The following is a 21030-nucleotide window of genomic DNA, read 5'->3' as shown; positions in this document are numbered from 1 at the left end:
CTGGTAAAATAAGCATTCCAGGGGATAAATATCAAGTTATTGGGATTGCTTCAACCAACGGACATGAAAACAAACTGAGGCAACAGTGTTAAAGTAGCCGAATTCTGCAGACTTGGCAACACCGATTACAGCTCTGTATTTTTGACTTTCAGGATGTAATAGGCTAATAGTTCTAAAAGAACCATCACTAGAACCATTGAGATACCTGAACCAGAACTGCTAAATGTATTATGCAAGCATTTATTTTGTTATCATTCATTCGTTTGTTTAAAATGAATGTTAATGCTACACAATACACTGTCACAGTCCTTCAAAATGAGTTGGAAATGAATTGAAGGGGTTGTAACTTACTGAGTTCAGAGAGGCTGCCCACACAGGTGGCCAGCAGAGCCTGCTCCAGCGTCCTGAGCTCCAGCTGTGCGTAGGCATTCCCTCTGCTCTCCACCGCTGAGTCTGGACCCTCAGCATACGGGCTGAAATGGGCAGGCAGGGACAGCTCACCTACACAGAAAATCAGTTTTAATTAAATCAAATCATCAGAACTCAAAGCACCATTCAACCCATTAAAATATGCTCTATTTATTATCGTAAGTGTCTCTAAATGTGAACTCTTGCATCGGTGTTGTGCCACTCTAATAAGTATGGGGGGATGGGGGACGACGACTGCCAGGCAAAAGCTAATCGTTTCCATATACAGTACGTGTCTCTGACAGAGATAAGAGGAGGAAGTGTGGTAACTCATCATTTCCTCTACTCAGAACATAGCTCTTTCTCCTGACTTCAGGCTTTTCTTCCTTGCTCAATTATTTATGCTATGTCTTATTGCTTTTCCAAATGTCTCTAAGTGTCAATTCCACTCCTGGAGATGATTTTTTGCTAATAAATTAATAATTATAATGTCATAAGTGTGATTTTTTTTCTCTAAGTGTGATGTCTTCTCTAACACTGGCACATACTCATAGAGGTTGTCACTGGAAATACATGGCCCTGAACAGAAGGTTGATATATTTCTTCTCACCACACAAAGTATAATTCATAAAGAATATACCATTCCATCCAGAGTTATAAAATATTATCTGTTTTATCTCGAAAGCAGAATTGATACCTTGCCAAGCTTTCGAAAGCAAAGTGCAAGATGATAGTCAGTAAAACTAATGAGCAGATCATATGTTTGGCAGCTGGTTTATCAAGCCCAAATGCAGGATGTTTTTTGCTTCCTTTTTATTTGATTTGAAATCCATGCCTTACCTCTGGACCTCTCTTTCACTGGGTATCAGATGGGGATCAAATGTGGGATTTGTGTGTGGATTTGTTTTCTTCATCAAGCTAAACGATAAACCATTCAGAAGGTACAGTACACACATTCATCTGTGCCACGATGACTCAAAATATCTCTCCAGATGTTGACCAGCTGATTTATTGGGGCCATTTTATAGCATAATTGTTATTGAACTGTATTTCTCTTTGAGCTATTTGGATGAACTAACTCATTGTACAGCCATTTATGTAGTCGAGTGAACCATGGCCTCGCTTGACCGCTGCCAATGTATTGTTTTTGCTACAGCAGCAGATTCTTAGCTTAGTGTGCTTCGACTGCCTACTGAAACACAAAAGAGTGATCTTCAGAGCAAACGATAGCAGTTTTCTGAACAATATTCACCAATATTGTTTTATGAACAGAATCTGATGTTAAAAATACGTACTAAGTCTAGTCAGAATATAACTACATGTTTAAAACCACTTGAACAGAGGCAGTCTGGTAGTTGAGGTCATTACACATGTGCTACAGATCATATTATAAGCTAATACAGTGCAGCTGAAAATACAGAAATATGTCTTTATAGAGACCCCAAATCTAAAGCAGGCTTGCATGTGTAGTAGCTGCGAAGCTGTTCGGTCTGAACTCTGCAGCCAGATGGATTTGTATATGGGTACGGTTGAGCCACAGGGTGTGTGAGGCAGCTGGTCAGGCTGTGGACCCACAGACCCAAACCCCTTTATCCAGGACACACCCGTTCTCTTTCCCACAGCTAGCTGTGTCTATACTGGCAACCGTGAGGCTATGACATGCGTCATAAGCAGCCGCACGCTCCCACAGACACACATACATGCACATACACTCTCATCTGCTACCATCATTGCGGACTGAGGAAGAGGGGAATGTGTGTGCACTGCCATTATGTGGAGAGGAATTGAGCTCACGCACACCACTGATGGGAGACTGGGAAATCCATACGAAAGTGATAGGCCTGACCAGGAGTTACATTGCCAATGAGAGAGAGAAGCTCTGGGAGAAATACTCTTGAAATGAGATGAGCATATAGAAGCCATATTTACTGAAGAGAATCCAAGTGTACCTGCAAGTGGTGGGGTAAATTGCATCTATATAATAGACCTCTACTATACGTGTACTGCAGAAAACCATCATCAAACCAGAAAGATGTCTGCCAAATGATATGGTATATGCTTTCAAAACTCTATCGTAGACATCCGATTTGGAGAACTGAAAATGAAAATGCTTGTTTTCAAGGTGCCGGACTGTTAAGTATGAAAGCCCGTTTTCGTCAGTGAATAAAAAAAATGTCACAATTTTGACTTTTTTTGTGAGATATAAACACGGAATTGCCAATTATAAAGTCAGAATTGCAATTCGGAGAAATGAAGTCAGATTCTGAGCAAATGTGAGTTTATACCTCGCAATTCTGACTCCTTTTCTCAGATTTGTGTGATATATGTTCGCAATTGAGAGAAAAAAGTCAATTATAAACTTGCAATTCTGAGCAAATGCAAGTTTGTATCTAGCAATTCTGAATTTTTTATCAGACTTGCGAGTTTACATCTCACAATTCTGTCAGATTCTGAGCAAATGCGAGTTTGTATCTTACAATTCTGACTTTTTTTCTCAGAATTGTGTCATATCAATTCGCAGTTGTGAGGAAAAAGTCAATTACTAGATATAGTAACGATTGCAAGACATATACTCACAATTTTGTGAAAATTAGGGCTGGGCGATTTGGCCTAAAATCAAAATCTCGATTAATTGAACATTTTAACCCGATTACGATTAATGAACGATTATTTTATTCATTAATAAAATTATATTTAATTATATTTCAATAATATTTATTTTTTTGCCCTCATAGTTCACTGACAAGTTTTGTACAGTAAATATGCTCACATATTACAAGTGAGAGATTTTTGAATGAAGGGTGCACACACTATCTACTATCTATGATTATTTATTGAACATCAGTGTTGAACAACTGAAATTAAAGCACACATTGCTTAAAACGAAAAGTTACATTTTTCTTAAATTAGTGAAAATAAATAACTTGCACTTTTGGAAACAAAATAAATTATTTATAAAATAATAATAAATATTAAAAGTAGAAAATAAGCAGTATCTCTTCTAAATAAAATTACTCTTGTATATCCTGTAAATACTTTTTACTGTATAAATACTGCTTAAGCTCTCCATCGACATGTCGGAGGAATAACATAAAGGAGCGGGGTCACCTGACTCCACACACGGTAGTGTTTTTAAAGGGAAAGTAATTGAAATAATTGACCTGGAAAAATTTGATCGATTATAGGTTCTGAATGTCGATTTCGATTACTTTTCGATTAATCGCCCAGCCCTAGTGAAAATGCAAGTTTGTATCTTGCAGTTCTGACATTTTTCAGGATTGTAAGACATAAACTCACAATTGCCAATTATAAAGTCAGAATAGCAAGATGTAAACTTGCAATTCTGAGAAATAAAGTCAGATTCTGAGCAAATGCGAGTTTGTATCTCGGAATTCTGACTTTTTTCTTGCAATTGTGAGTTTATGCCTCGCAATTCTGACTTCTTTTCTCAGAATTGTGTGATATAAATTCGTAATTGCAAGGAAAAAGTCAATTACTAGATATAAACTTGCAATTCTAAGCAAATGCAAGTATCTCGCAATTCTGACTTTTTCAGGATTCACAAAAGAAAAAAGTCACAACTATGAGATAAAATTAGGTAAAATATCTCGCAATTCTCACCTTTTTCTCAGAATTGTGTGATATAAACTTGAAATTGTGAGAAAAAAAGTCACAATTACGAGATACAAACTCACAATTCTGACTTTCTCAGAATTGCGTAATATGAACAATTGCGAGAAAAGGTCACAATTGTGAGATATAAACTTGCAATTTTGAGCAAATGCTAATTTGTATCTTGCAATTCTGACTTTTTTTCTCAGAATTACCTGATATAAACTCGCAATTGCGAGATAACTCTTTTCTCAGAACTGTTAGTCATAAACTCACATTGCACATTTACTTCTCAGAATTATGTTTGTCTCACAATTCTGACTTTATAACTTGTGTGTGTTTATACCTCGCAATTCTGAGAACAAATGTTTGAATTGCGTGATGTAAACTCGCAATTGCAAGAAAAAAAAGTCTCATTACTCAATTTAAGCAAACAAAACTGTAAAAAGTATTAAATATTTTAATTATCTTTTAAATATAAATGATTAAATATGAATTATTGCCATGTTATGCTTAATAACCGCTAACAAACTATTTGTAGTATTGTGTCTAAATAAATTGAAAATAAATTACGCACTTGTTTTAAATGCTCCTAGTGATTTAAGCATTATTCATTATCATTTATGAATATTCATTTTGAGATTTGCTAAGATTACATTTGACAGGTGAAGTATAGAAAATGTTATCTAAATGTAAAAATAGGTGTGTAAAAAGTAAATCCAATGTTTATTAATACAGATATATTAAATTAATCTTTAATATCTGCTTTACTCTGCATAACTTTGACTTTAATACCATTTCACATTGTTTAACATTAAGATTTATGATCCATTTGTTGTGTTCAATGACTGTCCAGTTCTTTCATTCAAAGGTGTTCTCCAACGGAGAACAAATCCCTTAAGAAACTGCTGAAAGAAACCTTTCAATTGCAAGCCCAAATGTAACCACACTAATTTGCTTAAATATGAGTGATCAGCCTATTTTGCTTGCCTGATTTGGCTCAGGTAATACGGTGTGAACACAGCGGTCCAGTCACTCTGTCACCCGCTCCCACAACACCACCATTCTACCCAGGGCACAATGGCACAAGTGTGCAGAAGAGCCAGAGTCAATCGGCCCTTGTGTTACTAGGTGCTGTACTGGAAGTGCTTGTTGATTGAGGACATGGAGCGCTGACTGCTATCTCTAAGCGGTAAAGGGGAGGTGCCCTGTTAGTTGTGTGTGACTGTGCACACGGACCATTTCTGCCAAGATTTCCCCTCTCCAGAGGGCAGACCACAGAGTGATGATAATAACAACTTCCTGCATCCCGTTCTGGTTTAAGACGCAACCCCCAACTCAGTGGAAGAGCTTTGCTTTTACAAGGGAAATACAAGGTCAAAAGATTTACTTCGTAACAAGCTTGGCCTACTTTCTTTTCTTTACTGTTTTCACCTAATAAAAGAGTCGGAAAGTAATAAATCCAATATATTTTCAGCATCATGTAACCTTTATTGTAATATTTCATTTAAAATTTATGACACATGCGGTAAAAAGAGAATGAACTCAAGAATATAATTGAAATGGTGGGTGGCTCATAAAGCAGATGGCTCTCCTACTGTGACAATAGAAACCTGAGTGCAATTGAACTTTCTAGAATGAGAAGCTCCTGGAGTTTAACAGTCTTCATAATGATAAAGTTAAACATCATGCAGATCTTGGCATGGTGCCGCTGCTCCAGGTGCTCACGTACTTAAATTCAAGAGCGTCAACAGTGTTTCACCAGCATGCTACTGCCAAAACATCACTTATTCAAGTCAGCTTCACAGAATATATAGATAATTTTTCAGTCAGGGGCACTTTTGATTTGAAATATTAAATGGATAGTTCACCCCAAAATTAAAATTCTGTCATTAATTACTCACCCTCATGTTGTTCCAAACCCATAAGACTTTTTGTTCATCTTCGGAACACAAATTAAGATATTTTTTATAAAATCCGAAAACTTTCTGACCCTGCATAGGAAGCAACACAACTACCAAGTTCAAGGGCCAGAAAGGTAGTAAGGACATCATTAAAATAGCCCCTGTGATAAAACTGGATTAAGCTGTAATTTTCTGAAGTTACGAGAACACTTTTTGTGTGCAAAGAAAACAAAAATAACTACTTTATTTAACATTTCTTTTCTTCTCTTAAGGTTGAACCAATACAGTTATTTTTGTTTTCTTTGCGCACAAAAAGCATGCTTGTAACTTCATAAAACTATGGTTGAACCACTGGTGTCACATAGACTATTTTAACAATGTCCTTACTACCTTTCTGAGCCTTTAACGTGGTAGTTCTGTCGCTGTCTATGCAGGGTCAGAAAACTCTCTGATTTCACAAAAAATATTTTCTTAATTAAAAGTCTTACAGGTTTGAAATGACTTGAGGATGAGTAATTGACAGAATATTCATTATTGGGTGAACTGACCCTTTAAAGGAGAAGTTCACTTCCAATACAAAAATTTACATATAATTTACTCACCCCCTCGTCATTGCAGATGTTCATGTCTTTCTTTCTTCAGTCATAAAGACATTCTGTTTTTTAAGGAAAACACTTCAGGATTTTTCTCCATATAGTGGACTTCTATGGTGGCCCTGAATTTGAAAATGCAGTTTCCAAGGGCTCTAAACGATCCCGGCTGAGGAAGAAATGTCTTATCTAGCAAAACAATTGGTTATTTTCCTAAAAAAAAAAAGACATTTAATATACTTTTTAACCTCATCTTGTCTAGCTCTGCATGTACTCTGTGTATTCCGGTTCAAGAAAGTTAGGGTATGTCGAAAAACTTCCATCTCATTTTCGCCTCCAACTTTAAAATCATCCTACATCACTGCAGAAGTACCGACCCAGTGTTTACAAAGTAAACTTGCAAAGAAGAGCAAACACTCTTTACAAAAAAGGCAAAACAGTGATGTGGGACAATTTTGAAGTTGGAGGAGAAAATAAGATGGGAGTTTTTCGACATATGACACAGAGTACACACAAAGCTAGACAAGATGAGCATTTGAGATTAAAAAGTATATAAATTGTAATTTATTTTAGAAAATAACCAATCGTTTCACTAGATTGGACCCTTCTTTCTCAGCTGGGATTATTTAGAGCACTTTGAAGCTGCATTTAAATTGCATTTTGGAAGTTCAAACTCGCAGGCACCACAGAAGTTCACTATATGGAAAGAAATCCTGAAATATTTTACTTTAAAAAAAACAGAATTTCTTTACGACTGAAAAAAGAAAGAAATGAACATCTTGGAGAAGGATCTTATCTAGCGAAAACCAATAATTTCGCTAAATAAAACCTTTCTTCCTTGGCTGGGATCGTTTAGAGCCCTTTGAAGCTGCATTTAAACTGCATTTTGGAAGTTCAAACTCATGGGCACCATAGAAGTCCATTATATTGAGAGAAATCCTGAAATGTTTTCCTCAAAAAACATAATTTCTTTAGGACTGTAGAAAGAAAGACATGAACATATTGGATGACAAGGGGATGAGAACATTTTCTGTAAATTTTTATTCTGAAAGTGTCTTCCCAAGTATAAATCCCAACTATTTTGAGGTTTCTCTTTTAAATCGTCATAAAGAAGAGGCTCCACTAACTGTAGTATCCCGCATTTATAGATGATCTCTGTGACTGACAGACAGGTCACTCATCGCAACCTCTCACTTTAGCCTTTTGACATCACTCAAGCCATAACTAAAACAGACTGACAGCCTGCTCTATATCAGAGCTGCAATCCAAAGCCAAGAAATCACTCTGAAGCCTCATTCTTGTAAAAGATGGAAAAAGCAGATCTACAGTAACTCAGCACTGCACAGGATCTCCATCTGCCCGCTTCTCTCACCCATAAACCCCTGAGCCAGTTTCCACCAAGGCAGTAATTTCAATTGCAAAGTATTTTTGTAGCAGTTTTTCAAAACATGTCATGGCTATAAAGTGGATTTCCTGATCTGGGGGTTGAACGGAGTTGAACACAATCTCTTTCTAAATGATAGCTTAATTACTTACAGACTATTCACTGGGCTTCGCAGACTAACAGGGTTATCGCTGAGTAGGATTTTAATGTAATTTAGCTTGTCAGACTGCAATATTAATCAAAGTTGGAGGGTTTGGTAAGTATGGGATATGTTGAGGAGAGAGAGACAGCATTATAACATTAATCATCCAGAGCTAATCCATAAAACATGATGGGTGTCATGACTCAAAGCAAACAGATACTGCTAAATAAATCACTGTGCGTAATTGCTGTGATGACACGCATTTGATTAAGTTGCACTCTGTGGTAAAGAATCCACATACATCACAATGTGGATACTTAATTATCCTCCATTAACCCTTTGAAATGACTTTTCAACAAGGTGTTGATTACATCACATTCAATTCACTGAAGACCCCATCATTATATTCACCCAAGCTAAGAAACATGCTAATATCAGTCAATAACAAAGAGTAAAATTGTGTTTGACACCTATTTTAGCAGTTAATGGTTGAACAAAGAGGTGTAGAGTAACTCAAGTTAGACGGTATTCTTAAAATGACTGATTAGCAGTGACTTTTACGGGCTGTCAGGAGCTTTGGAGAGCCATATGGTGTTCCCCAGCGTATACTTACTCGCGTAAGTGTTTTTTTGTGTGAAAAAGTTCCAAGGTACATTGTTCTTTGAACATTAACAACGTGTAAAATCTTTAGTTTTGCACATATATTTGAATTAATGGGGTGCTAAAGGGAACAGTTTCTTTCAGTTGCAAGCTTTTTATGTGAGCAAAAGTGATTCGATGCCAATGAAACAATGAAGCTTCCCCATAAAATGTTTTAGGATGTATCATAAAATGTTACTTTCCTACATACATTTAGCTCTTGTTTGATGTAAATCAAACAACAAGTGTTTCCTCTTCTAAAGGAAACTCCGGGTATTAAGACTTGTATGGCTTAATATAACATAAATGATGAAAACCTATGAAAGATTTACATTATTTATATATATTTTGGTCTATGGGGGGCGATATTATTTTGATGACATAAAATGGTTGCACTCGGTGAGGTACTAATGCTACCTGTTGCTATTTTTAACACAACTTGGAAAAATCACATTCGAAATTAAAATACTCATACGATGCCACATTGTGTGCTTTTTGATTGTAATTTTCACAAGAGAAGTGATGAACAAGAGAAGCGATGTAAGTCTCCACTGCTTTCCTATAGCGATACAAGGAGGAAAGAATGGGAAGATGCCTGTGGATGAATAAAACTAATTGTAGGGAAAATCGATGGTACGCCATTTGGTTTAAGCCCATGTTTATATCCATCAACACCTACTGTATAAGCTCCTTCAATAGCTGTGGTCATCATAAGAGTATTTTATTTTCCAGGTTGTGTTGCGGTAAAAATAGCAACAGAGAGCGGCAGTAGCTCACTAGGTGCAACCATTTTACGTCATCGGAAAAATGAAACGTAAAAATTTTATGGGTTTACTACTACATATTTTAGTACAAGTCTTAACACCTTGGCTTCTCTTTAATTCAAGTCAATATAAAAGTGCATCATGGGCATTTGCCCTGCTGAAAAAAAAAAAAAACAGCTAAAACCAGCCTAGGCTGGTTGGCAGGTTTCAACTGGTCAACCAGGCTGGTTTTAGCTGATTATAGCTGGTCAGCACATTCAAAAACCAGCTAAAACCAGCTTAATCCAGCCTTTTTTTCAGCAGGGTGTAGAACATATTAGACTTAACATGGTACAAAACTAATCAGAGCTAAAGTGATAGTTCACCTAAAAATTAATATTCTGTAACAGTTTATTCACCCATATGTCGTTCCAAACTTGTATGGCTTTGTTTCTTAATAAAAACAAGAATAATATATTTTGAGTAACCACACTCTTAAAAATAAAGGTGCTTCACGATGCCATAGTAGAACCTTTTTTGTCTAAATGGTTCCATAAAGAACCTTTAACATCTGAAGAACCTTCTTTGTGGCGAAGGAAGGTTCTTCAGATTATAAAAAGGTAAGAAAGAGACGGTTCTTTAAAGAACCTTTGACTGAATGGGTCTTTGTGGAACCAAAAATGGCTCTTCTATGGCATCGCTGTGAAGAACCTTTTGAAGCACCTTTATTTTTAAGAGTGCAGATCTGATGAGAAAATGTATTTTACAAGGTGGTGATCTTGTATAAATTCATACAAAATGTCTTGTTGATTTTTGTCCATGCAAAATGGTTTGGTTACCACCGTTCTTCTTCATAGAAGAACGAAAGTCATACAGGTTTGAAAGGAGATGAGTAAATGATGACAGCATTTCCATTTTGAGTGAATAATCCCTTTAACATCTGAACAGAAATCAGCAATGGGAATTCATGAATCTGAAGTCAAAAAAGTGCCACTTCCATTACTGGCCACCCTGAATTTAGACTAAGTAACACCTCTTTAGAACAGATGCTAATGGATCCAGGCAGGCATGTTGGGGAGTTGAGGAAGGTCAACTTGCACACAGAGCAGCTGTCATTGCATGCCCTAGGAAGGCACCTTCTCCTCTCCTTATAGAAAGCATTTGTCCACTGTAGGTGCTTGAAGACCCTCAAGACGATGTTTATAATAACACTCAAACACTACATGTGCAAACACAGAGCACAGACCTCATGTGAAATACTTGCTTCTCTGTATATCTAGCAGAGAAAATGTTTCTAAATATTCCCCAAGGACATTTTGGACTTCCGAGAAGTTAGTAAAGTAGAGCGAATCTTACTTAAGAAAAAGGTTTAGCCTTTTAAACACGCTTGAGTTTTAAATGACCATGCCTGGGAAATGCTCTAATTTCTGCGGTTTGTAGTCAAGCTCAAAGAAACTGGGCTGTGTGGGCGGAAAGTTTTATGAGGATAATTAACCAATGATGATTACAAGGCTCCACACACACAGCAAAACTCAACACCCCATTCAGTGGGACTGCTCTCACGCTGCACAGAGCCAATCTGATGTGAACTGTGTCTCACCTGCATCCCCTCATTTGACCAGCTCTTTTATGTGCTGTCCGTCATTAAAGCCAACTGGGGACCTCAATTAAATCAGACTATTTATTCAAGGGCCCTATCGCTTTCCTTGCAGAAGAATAACGTGTTTCCGTTTGACATCTTGCATGGCTGAGTCATAATGGCCATTATTAGCTTGTTTATTTTAAAGGCTTGTCTGTGACTGCAGTTGACCTCCGCCTAAAATTGCAGAGCTAAAATGATCAGTACAATCAAAAACTGATAAACAGTTCTTTTAGTAAACTAGCTTTAATGCTACAAAAGTTATTCGTGCAAGAACTAAATAGATGTGTGGGCCATTTATGCAAGGTTCTCACTGCTGTGCTCTCTCATTCTGAAGAGATGCTTGTTTTTAAAAATCACCCCCTGAAAGCCACTGGTGGGTTGTATATATTTTCAGCTGGGATTTTCCCTATGGCCTGCGACAACACTGTTGTAAATTCATAAAAGCCTAACAAACCTCCTGACCTAATAATATATTAAAAAAACAAACAGATTCCAAGAAGTGCTTATTATGTTTTGTGTATTAAATGGAGACCTGGCAACCCACAATAACACTGTCTCATAATTCACACTTCTGATGCCATCTGCCCAAGGCAGTTTGTGCAGACAAATGCATACAGACCAAAGAACAAGACCACAGTGGCTTTCACAATAGAAAATAGGTCTTTTTCTGTCATTTAAGCTGCAGCACTAAACAGTTCCAGATGTGGTTCTGCTCAGCATGTGAAACAAGAGTGTTTGACACGAAAGCCTATATGCCAGCCTTCAGTCTCTTCTCATTCTCTCTAAATAAAAAGTACTATTTCTGCTACTCAAATGTCAGATTTCCTAGATGAATGCACATAATACTTCGTACATCGTTTTACTCCAAGAGCTGGATGTGTGAAGTGTGTTTCATAGAATGGCATGTGACTGCTTTCTAAGCCTTAGTATCACACAGGTCAGCTGTGTCTCGGAATAAGTGTGCAAAACAACTTTACCAGCCATGGGTGATTGAGCACGAGTGCACTGTCACATCAATCATGCCGAGTGTGTACATGTGAATCGGATTAATACATTTTTAAGCCTGTGCCTTCAGAAGGGGTTTCTGAACTACATCTACACTCTTAAAAATAAAGGTTCCAAAAGTGGGTGTCGCATTAAAGGCACTGAAAAAACATTTCTGGTTTCCCAAACAGTTCTTAAAAGAACATTTTAATAATCTAAAGAACATTTTGGCACTGCAAAGAACCTCAAAATGATAGTTCACCCAAAAATGAAAGTTCTGTCATTAATTACCTGCATGTCGTTCCAAACCCATAAGACATTTGTTAGTCTTCAGAACACAAATTAAGGTATTTTTTGATGAAACCTGAGAGCTTTCAGACCCTGCATAGCAGGGGTCCTACCACATTCAGTGTCCAGAAAGTTACCAAGAACATTGACAAAATAGTCCATGTGACATCAGTGGTTCAACCGTGATTATATGAGAATACTTTTTCTTGTGCAACAACAAACTAAAATAACTTTATTAAACAATTATTCTCCTCCACGTCATCCTAGCACCACTTTAGAAAGTATTTTGTTGATGTTCTTGGTACCTTTCTGGACCTGGAACGTGGTAGGACCCTTGCTGTCTATAGAGGGTCAGAGAGCTTTCGGATTTCATCAAAAATATTGTAATTTGTGTTCCAAAGATGAACTAAGGTCTTATAGATTTTGGAAGACATAAGGGTGAGTAATTAATGACAGAATTTTCGTTTTTGTGTGCACTAACCCTTTAAAGATTCCATGGATGTTAAAGGTTCTTCTTGGAACCTAAAAAAGAATCTTTATTTGTAAAAATTTTAAAGAATGTAGAGTGCAAAGTAAAAACCACACACAGCAAGATGTTAATAACTACCACATTCTGGTGTAAAAAGTGAGGTAGGTATTGATATACTTTGTAGTAAGTAGTTTGTGTGCTGCTGTTGGCATTACGGCAGCTCAGTGGTTTCAGTTTCAATCCCACGGGATATCAATAAACTCTTACTTTTCTTCCTGAAAGGCATGAGAATGAAAACATCATTTCCTCTCTTGTCCCCAAAAAGACATTCTTTCTGCAGAGTGCCAAGCAGATCAGCTTCATACGGGCTGCCCTGTCATAGAGACGATCAACAGACTGATTTAAACCAGAGGGAGAGTGTGTGATGGCTTTCCATTCTTCTCACTCTGGCCTCTCTCACTTGTTTCTGCTTATTTTCCACAGCTTGCACGGCTTGTGGACGGTTTAGAGTGGAACAATGGGCTTTTTGTGCATTGCTGAAAATGTGTGTGCCCATTGAGATGTACAGCCATGGCTAAACCTCATTTATAATGTGCAACCTACCATTTAATACAGAGACAACTGTGGAATTAAGAAAACAAATACAGTCAGGTAGCAAATACACTCTTAAAAATAGAGGTTCCAAAAGGATGTTTTTGCAGTGACGCCATAGAAGAACCATTTTTAGTTTCCCAAAGAACCTTTCAGTAAACAGTTCTTAAAATAACAATTTTGAAGAACATTTTAATAATCTGAAGAACCTTTTTTAACTATAAAGAAGCTTATCTGCATTTGAAAGATTCTATGGATGTTTAAGGATCTCCATGGAATCATTGATGCCAATAAAGAACCTTTATTTTTAAGAGTGTCAACACATCAAGGCTGAGATTTAATTTAATAAATATAATTTACTTGCATTCACCCAACCAATTTATTGTATGATACACCAAAGGCAATGCCTAACAGGGCCTTAAGTTGTCGCGCATAACGATCAGACATGTTTTAAGACTTGCTTTTCTGACATTTGTTTATGCATAATTATGCAAAGCTGACACCCCTCTTTGAGACAAGATGAAAGTGGAAACGATAATTAGTATTTTCACTGAGACCAAGATCAAGGTGCCCTTCAAAGACTCTAATCTAATCAAATCACACATTTGTCTCTGTAAACCAAATAATGATGAATACGTTGCTGTATTTTACATACAGAGATCATGTTACATTACAAATGTAATTATTTTGCAGGGCCACTATATATTTAAATAATTATATATTTGTGTCAGCTATTGTAATTACATACAGTTGAGGTCAAAAGTTTATATACACCTTGCAGAATCTGCAAAATGTTAATTATTTTACCAAAATAAGTGGGGTTATACACAATGCATGTTGTTGTTTTTTTTATTTAGTAGGCTACTGACCTGAATAAGATATTGCACATAAAAGATGTTTACATAAAGTCCACAAGAGAAAATAGTTGAATTTATAAAAAATAACCAACTCAAAAGTTTACATACACTTAATTCTGTCTGATCTTAATGATCCACAGCTGTTTTTTAGTGATGGTTGTTCACGAGTCCCTTGTTTGCCCTGACCAGTTACACTGCCTGCTGTTCTTCAGAAAAATCCTTCAGGTCCCACAGATTTTTAGATTTTTTAGCATTTTTGAGTTTTTGAACCCTTTCCAACAACAACTGTATGATTTTGAGATCCATCTTTTCACACTGAGGACAACTGAGGGACTCATGTGCAACTATTACAGAAGGTTCAAACGCTCACTGATGCTCCAAAAGGAAACATGATGCATTAAGAGCAGGGGGTGAAAACCTTTTGAATTTGTGGATCAATTTGAGGTAAATTTAACTTAATTTTGTTTTCTAGGAACATGTAGGTATCTTCTATAGCTTCTGAGGGAAGTACTAAATGGTAAAATATGATATTTAGGCAAAACAAGAAAAATGTACACATTTTCTGTTTCATTCTGGTCAAACGATTTCTATATGGACACTGCCAAGTATTAACTATTTTTATATTTGATTAATTATAGTCTTATCATTGGTTTTATTGCTACAAACTTGAATAACTCTATATGTACACTGTCAAGTGTTAACTATTGGTATATTAGATTAATTCTTGTCTTACAATTGGTTTTAGTGCTACAAACTTGAACAACTCTATATGGACACTGTCAATTGTTAACTATTTTTATATTCGATTAATTCGTGTCTTACCATTGGCGTTCTTCCCGCAGATGAGATGTTCGTAGTTTTGAACCAGACCAAATATCTCCGCGTCATTGCTGACGACAGCCTCCAGCGCTTCAGCGGTCACTGGAGAGGTCTTGATTCCGCTCTGCGCCGCCAGCACACGGAGCCCAATTTCCTCCACCAGATTCTCAATGCAAGCGGTCAAACAGATGGCCGCGTACTCGTGAATGCGCACCGAGATGCGAGTGTCCACCATCCAGCGGAAAAAGCGTCCGACAGACAAACTCAGCGTGCAGCGGTTGGACTTACTCTTGCGCAGGACCTCTCCAGCGCTCATGCTGTACAGCGAGATGGCTCTGATCGCGGCCGAAACGCAGCTTTCCGCCAGCGCCCAGCTCATGACTAATCTCATCGCGCTTTGGACCTCGAACCGCGTGCACCTGCAGTGCACGACACTCAACCGCTGCGCCTCTCTAGAGATCCGCAATAAAGCTCTGCGCATAAGCACCGACAGCCTCCTGACGCTCTCTGGAGTAAAACACAGTCCCTCTCCAGCAACTTTACGCAGGACAATATCAATCTCCTCATCTGTCCAAGGAAACTCTTCTAATTCTGCTAACCTAGGACATTTAGAGAAGATGTCTTCTGGGTCTTCAGGAAGCACCGTGTTCACTGTATCCCAGCTGTTGTTTCTGCTATTCATGGAGTCCGTATAGCTCCACCAGTTTCCTCGCTGTGGAGAGCTGATGAACGCCTGCGAGTTGGACTTGAAGGAGGACAAGCTGAGGGATCTGGAAGAATCACCGGCTCCATATCCAGAGTCCAGAGTCAAATCCTCCAAAGTCTTCATAGTAGTATTGCTCAAGGCTGCCATATCTTTAGATTTTTGTAAGTGGAGTGATTTATTCCACGTTTTCCAATATAAAAGACTTAACTGGAGGTGGACTTCTTTTCTGGTTAGTAAACACGCAGAGCAAAGACAAACTCCTTAAGTTAAGTTAACGCACGTCCATTGTTAAGCACAGCTCTTGATTTAAAGGTCTGCGCTCATGGGCAATCCAGTGCAGTATGACCCACGCTAGTCAGAGAAACTTTTGACAGCTAAAAGTTTCGTCCAATCAGCGCACAGCTTTCTCTTAGCCAATCAGACACATGCAGCATTCGCACAGTTCATTGCAAAGCGAGGACATAATGGTTCTACCTAGGACAAAAGAGTTCGGTCATGCCGAATATTTCAAGTTTTAGTCTTTGAAAGTGTTTTAATTTTTTAATTCTTTTTAATTATACCTAAACAATCCATACCTCTATAAATACACCACTAAGTTTTAATAATAATTTTAAAATGTAGCCTATATATAACTTTTGCGGACTATATTGTAATGAATGACCCTGATTAATATTTTGTAATAGGCAATACAAAGCAATATACTATTACTATAGAGGTGAAATATTCCTGCATCTGTTATATGCACATGTATGCCCTCGTGTGGTTAGTAGAAGGATTAATATCTAAACCAGACTCATTTAATGAACTTTATTTATTCTTCAAAATAAGAAATTTTAACAGGGGAGAAGTACATACCTAAATCCTCTACAAACAATTTCACAGAAATTATCCCTTCATCAAAACTTGTCTGTATTACTGTATAAGTCTAACACTCTTTATATTTTGGCACTCTCTATTATAAGTATTTTGAATTAACCTCCACTATTTTAAACTACTAAAAATAAAGAGACAAATTGCAGAATATTAGACAACCCCCTCTTTTCGCATCTTTTACATTTTAAGATTGGCAAAGAAGCATTTTAAAATGTCTCTTGTGCATGTGCCGTCAATTATCCACTGCGTTCTCCTGGTGTCTTCATAGATTCATATTTTACCCATCAAGTTGAATGAACTTGGCAAAGCCCTTAAGAGAATCTTGTTCATCAAACTCCAGCGCTCACATCAAACACAGTGCGGCAGGCCAAGGTTCCCCTGAGTGTTGTCTGGGGCAGAAATGGCCACCACACACACTTTGCCAGCCAGAAACAACAGCAGGGTTCTCTGTGTTCTTCTGTTATCCTTGAGATGGCCTTTTAATAGGAATGTTCCACATACCCCGTTTGGAGTGGAAATAGTGGTAAAAGTTCCTCAGACGCAGTCTTTCTACCTCTAATCCGTTCTGCAGAACCCTGAGAGAAGATGTGATGAAGAACGAGAGGCAAAACACAGTAGTTACACCAACATGGGAACAGAGACTTGACTGATTTGATATTAAATTTCACATTCTCATAGTTAAGCCACATCCAATCTGTAATCTGTTCTTAAAAGTAAAGGTGCTTCATGATGCCATAGAAGAACTTTTTTTGTCTAAATGGTTCCATAAAGTACTTTTAACATCTGAAGATCCTTTCTGTTTCACAAAAGGTTCTTTGTGGCGAAAGAAGGTTCTTCAGATTTTAAAAAGGTAAGAAAATGATGGTTCTTTAAAGCAGTGGTTCTCAATCCTGGTCCTGAGGGACCCCTGCTCTGCACATTTTGCATGTCTCCCTTATTTAACACACCGGATTGAGATCATCAGCTCATTAGTTCAGTTCATGGATCTCTCTCTTAATGAGTTGATGATCTCAATCAGGTGTGTTAAATAAGGGATACATGCAAATTGTGCAGAGCAGGGGTCCCCCAGGACCAGGATTGAGAACCACTGCTTTAAAGAACCTTTGACTAAATGGTTCTTTGTGGAACCTAAAATGGTTCTTCTATGGCATCTCTGTGAAGAACCTTTTAAAGCACCCTTATTTTTAAGAGTGTTGTGGATGACAGGAAAGATCGGAGTCTAAACTGTGAAGAAACTGTTTTACCAAGTTGACTAGATACTAGTCATACTTGTTTTGTTTGTTAGAGCTTCTGCAATGTATTCAAAAAGAAAAGCTCAGAAATACAGTTTCTATGTTCACTCTTTAAAAAAACGATGCCATAGAAGAACTTCTTTTGTATAAATGGTTCCAAGGCAAGGCAAGGCAAGTTTATTTATATAGCACATTTCATACACAATGGCAATTCAAAGTGCTGTACATAAAAGGAATTAAAATCATAATAGCATAAAAATAAAAATTTAAAATAATAATCACAACAATAAAAACAGAATTTAAGAACATTTAAGATGATTTAAAAAATTGATTTAAAATTAATTAGCACAGTAAAATGATTATACATAAAATAATGCAATCTGTTCGGACGTAGCACAGTGCTCATTCAATAAATGCACAACTGAACAGATGAGTTTTGAGTCTGCATTTAAATGTGGCTAATGTATTAGCACATCTGATCTCTTCTGGAAGCTGATTCCAACTGTGGGCGGCATAATGGCTAAAAGCGGATTCCCCTTGTTTTGTGTGAACCCTTGATATTACTAACTGACTCGATCCTAGTGATCTGAGTTGTCTGTTAGGTTTATATTCAGTGAGCATATCTGCAATGTATGTAGGCCATTGAGTGCTTTATAAACAAGTAAAAGTACTTTAAAATCTATCCTAAACATAACTGGGAGCCAGTGCAAGGACCTGAGGACTGGTGTGATATGCTCTGATTTTCTGGTTCTAGTCAGAATCCTGGCACCAGCGTTCTGTATGAGCTGCAGCTGTCTAATGGTCTTCTTGGGAAGGCCAGTGAGGAGACCATTGCAGTAGTCAAAGTCAAAGTCAACTTTATTGTCAATTCTGCCACATGTACAGGACATACAGAAAATTTAAATTGCGTTACTCTCAGACCCATGGTGCATACAAGTAACATTAAACACAAAAAGTAACATTAAATACAAACAGTAACATTAAATACAAAAAGTAACATTAAATACAAAGGTAGAATATAAAAAATATGAATAAATACAAATAAACATATAATATATAAAATGAAAAATACAATATACAAGTAAGGGCACATGGTAGAGAGTGCAAACCATGTAAACAATATAGTGCAACAGAGCTTGTAAGTGTGTGAAAATGTCAGAGAAGTCTTGTAACCGTCTTGTGAGCAGTGTGAGGTAGTTGGCAGACCAATGCTGCACAAAGTGACTGGTGCAGGTCAGTGTGTGTGTGTGTGTGTGTGTGTGTGTGTGTGTGTGTGTGTGTGTACTGGTATTCATCACGTTGTGGGGACCAAATGTCCCCACAAGGATAGGAATACCAGTAAATTTTGACCTTGTGGGGACATTTCTGAGGTCCCCATGAGGAAACAGGCTTATAAATCATACACGAGTTTTTTTGATGAAGTAAAAGTGTGCACAATCTCCTGTGAGGGCTAGGTTTAGGTGTAAGGTAGGTGTAGGGCGATAGAAAGTACGGTTTGTACAGTATAAAAACCATTACGTACATGTAAACCAGTGTGTGTGTGTGTGTGTGTGTGTGTGTGTGTGTGTGTGTGTGTCAGAGTTCAGAAAGTTTGTGAGGCAGAAGAGGGGAGTAAGGGGAGTGGGGGCAGAGCAGGGAGAGAGTTGAGCTTCCTGACAGCCTGATGGATGAAGCTGTCCTTTAGTCTGCTGGTCCTGGCCTGGAGACTTCACAGTCTCCTCCCTGATGGCAGCAGGCTGAAGAAGCTTTGCATTGGGTGGGATGGATCTGCTGTTATGCAGAGGGCTTTTTTGGTGAGACGTGTGCTGTAGATGCCTGGGAGGGAGGGGAGAGGGACACCAATGATCCTCTCAGCTGCTCTGACTATGTGTTGGAGAGTTTTTTGGCAGGACGCATTGCAGGCTCCAAACCACACAGTGATGCAGCTAGACAGGATGCTCTTGATGGTTCCTTGGTAGAATGTGTATATGATGGGGGCTGGTGCTCTTGCTCTTCTTAGTTTGCGGAGGAAGTAGAGACGCTGCTGCGCTTTCTTGGCCAGTGCAGTGGTGCTGTTCGTCCAGGAGAGATCATCAGTGATGTGCACACCCAGGAACTTGGTGCTGCTCACTCTTTCCACAGACGCACCGTTGATGGTCAGAGGAGCGTGCTGAGTGTACACTCTCCAGAAGTCAACAACAATCTCCTTCGTCTTCTCCACATTCAGAGAGAGATTGTTGTCTCCGCACCACGTGGCCAGCCGGCTCACCTCGCTTCTGTAGTTTGTCTCATCCCTGTTGCTAATGAGACCCACCACAGTCGTGTCATCCGCAAACTTGATGAAGAGGTTGGAGCTGTGTGACGGTGTGCAGTCGTGGGTCATCAGAGTGAAGAGGAGGGGGCTCAGCACACATCCCTGAGGGGCCCCCGTGTTCAGAATGATACCGTACTGCTTGTGGTCTTCCTGTGAGGAAATCCAACAGCCAGTTGCACAGTGAGGTGTTGAGCCCCATCTGGACCAGTTTTTGTGTGAGCTGTTGGGGGATTATAGTGTTAAATGCTGAACTGAAGTCTATGAACAGCATTTGGACATATGGGTCTTTTTTGTCCAGATGTGTGAGTGCTGAGTGGAGTGCAGTGGAGATGGCGTCATCGGTCGAGCGGTTGGGCCGATACGCAAACTGGAAGGGGTCCAATGAGGGGGGAAGGACAGACTTAATGTGCTGCATGACTAGCCGTTCAAAGCACTTCATGAGGATGGGGGAAAGTGCAACTGGACGGTAGTCAGCAGGAGGGAGATGACTTTTTTGGCACCGGAATGATCGTTGTGGCTTTGAAACATGTGGGGACGACAGCCTGGGAGAGTGAGATGTTAAAGATGTCTGTGAAGACATCAGTGAGTTCCACTGCACAGTCTCTCAGTACACGACCAGGAATGTTGTCAGGACCCGGAGCTTTGCGAGCGTTGATCCTGCTGAGGGATCTCCTCACAATGTCTGGGGACAAAGTTATCAGGAAGGGGTGGGGTCTTCTGTGCTGTGGTGCTATTTTGCACTTCAAAACGAGCAAAGAAGGTGTTCAGCTCGTTCAGCAGGGAGATGGTGCTGTCACAGGTCTGTGGAGGGGGCTTGTAATCTGTGATGGTCTGTATGCCCCGCCACAGGCTCC

General features: G+C 38.5%; 2 protein-coding genes across 2 annotated transcripts in view; both read right to left on the bottom strand.

Annotated features, from left to right (window-relative positions):
- The window catches only part of abtb2a (ankyrin repeat and BTB (POZ) domain containing 2a), a 38829-nt gene extending 22754 nt beyond the window's left edge, over window positions 1-16075 (bottom strand). Inside the window, exons 1-2 of the mRNA XM_073836960.1 lie at window positions 15076-16075; window positions 352-501 (exon numbers count right to left, since the gene is read on the bottom strand). Coding sequence (XP_073693061.1) covers window positions 352-501; window positions 15076-15925 — 1000 coding nt within the window. The 5' untranslated portion in view covers window positions 15926-16075. The remainder of the gene's footprint in view (window positions 1-351; window positions 502-15075) is intronic.
- A 550-nt stretch (window positions 16076-16625) lies between these two features.
- b4galnt4b (beta-1,4-N-acetyl-galactosaminyl transferase 4b) overlaps window positions 16626-21030 on the bottom strand; it is a 174902-nt gene continuing 170497 nt past the window's right edge. Inside the window, exon 21 of the mRNA XM_073835917.1 lies at window positions 16626-17226. Within this exon, the coding sequence (XP_073692018.1) occupies window positions 17112-17226 (115 nt within the window). The 3' untranslated portion in view covers window positions 16626-17111. The remainder of the gene's footprint in view (window positions 17227-21030) is intronic.

This window comes from Garra rufa, chromosome 3, assembly GCF_049309525.1.
Source record: "Garra rufa chromosome 3, GarRuf1.0, whole genome shotgun sequence".
Taxonomy (NCBI): Eukaryota; Metazoa; Chordata; class Actinopteri; order Cypriniformes; family Cyprinidae; genus Garra; species Garra rufa.
Note: the sequence above shows the minus strand (reverse complement) of the source record. Positions and strands in the feature narration are given on the sequence as shown.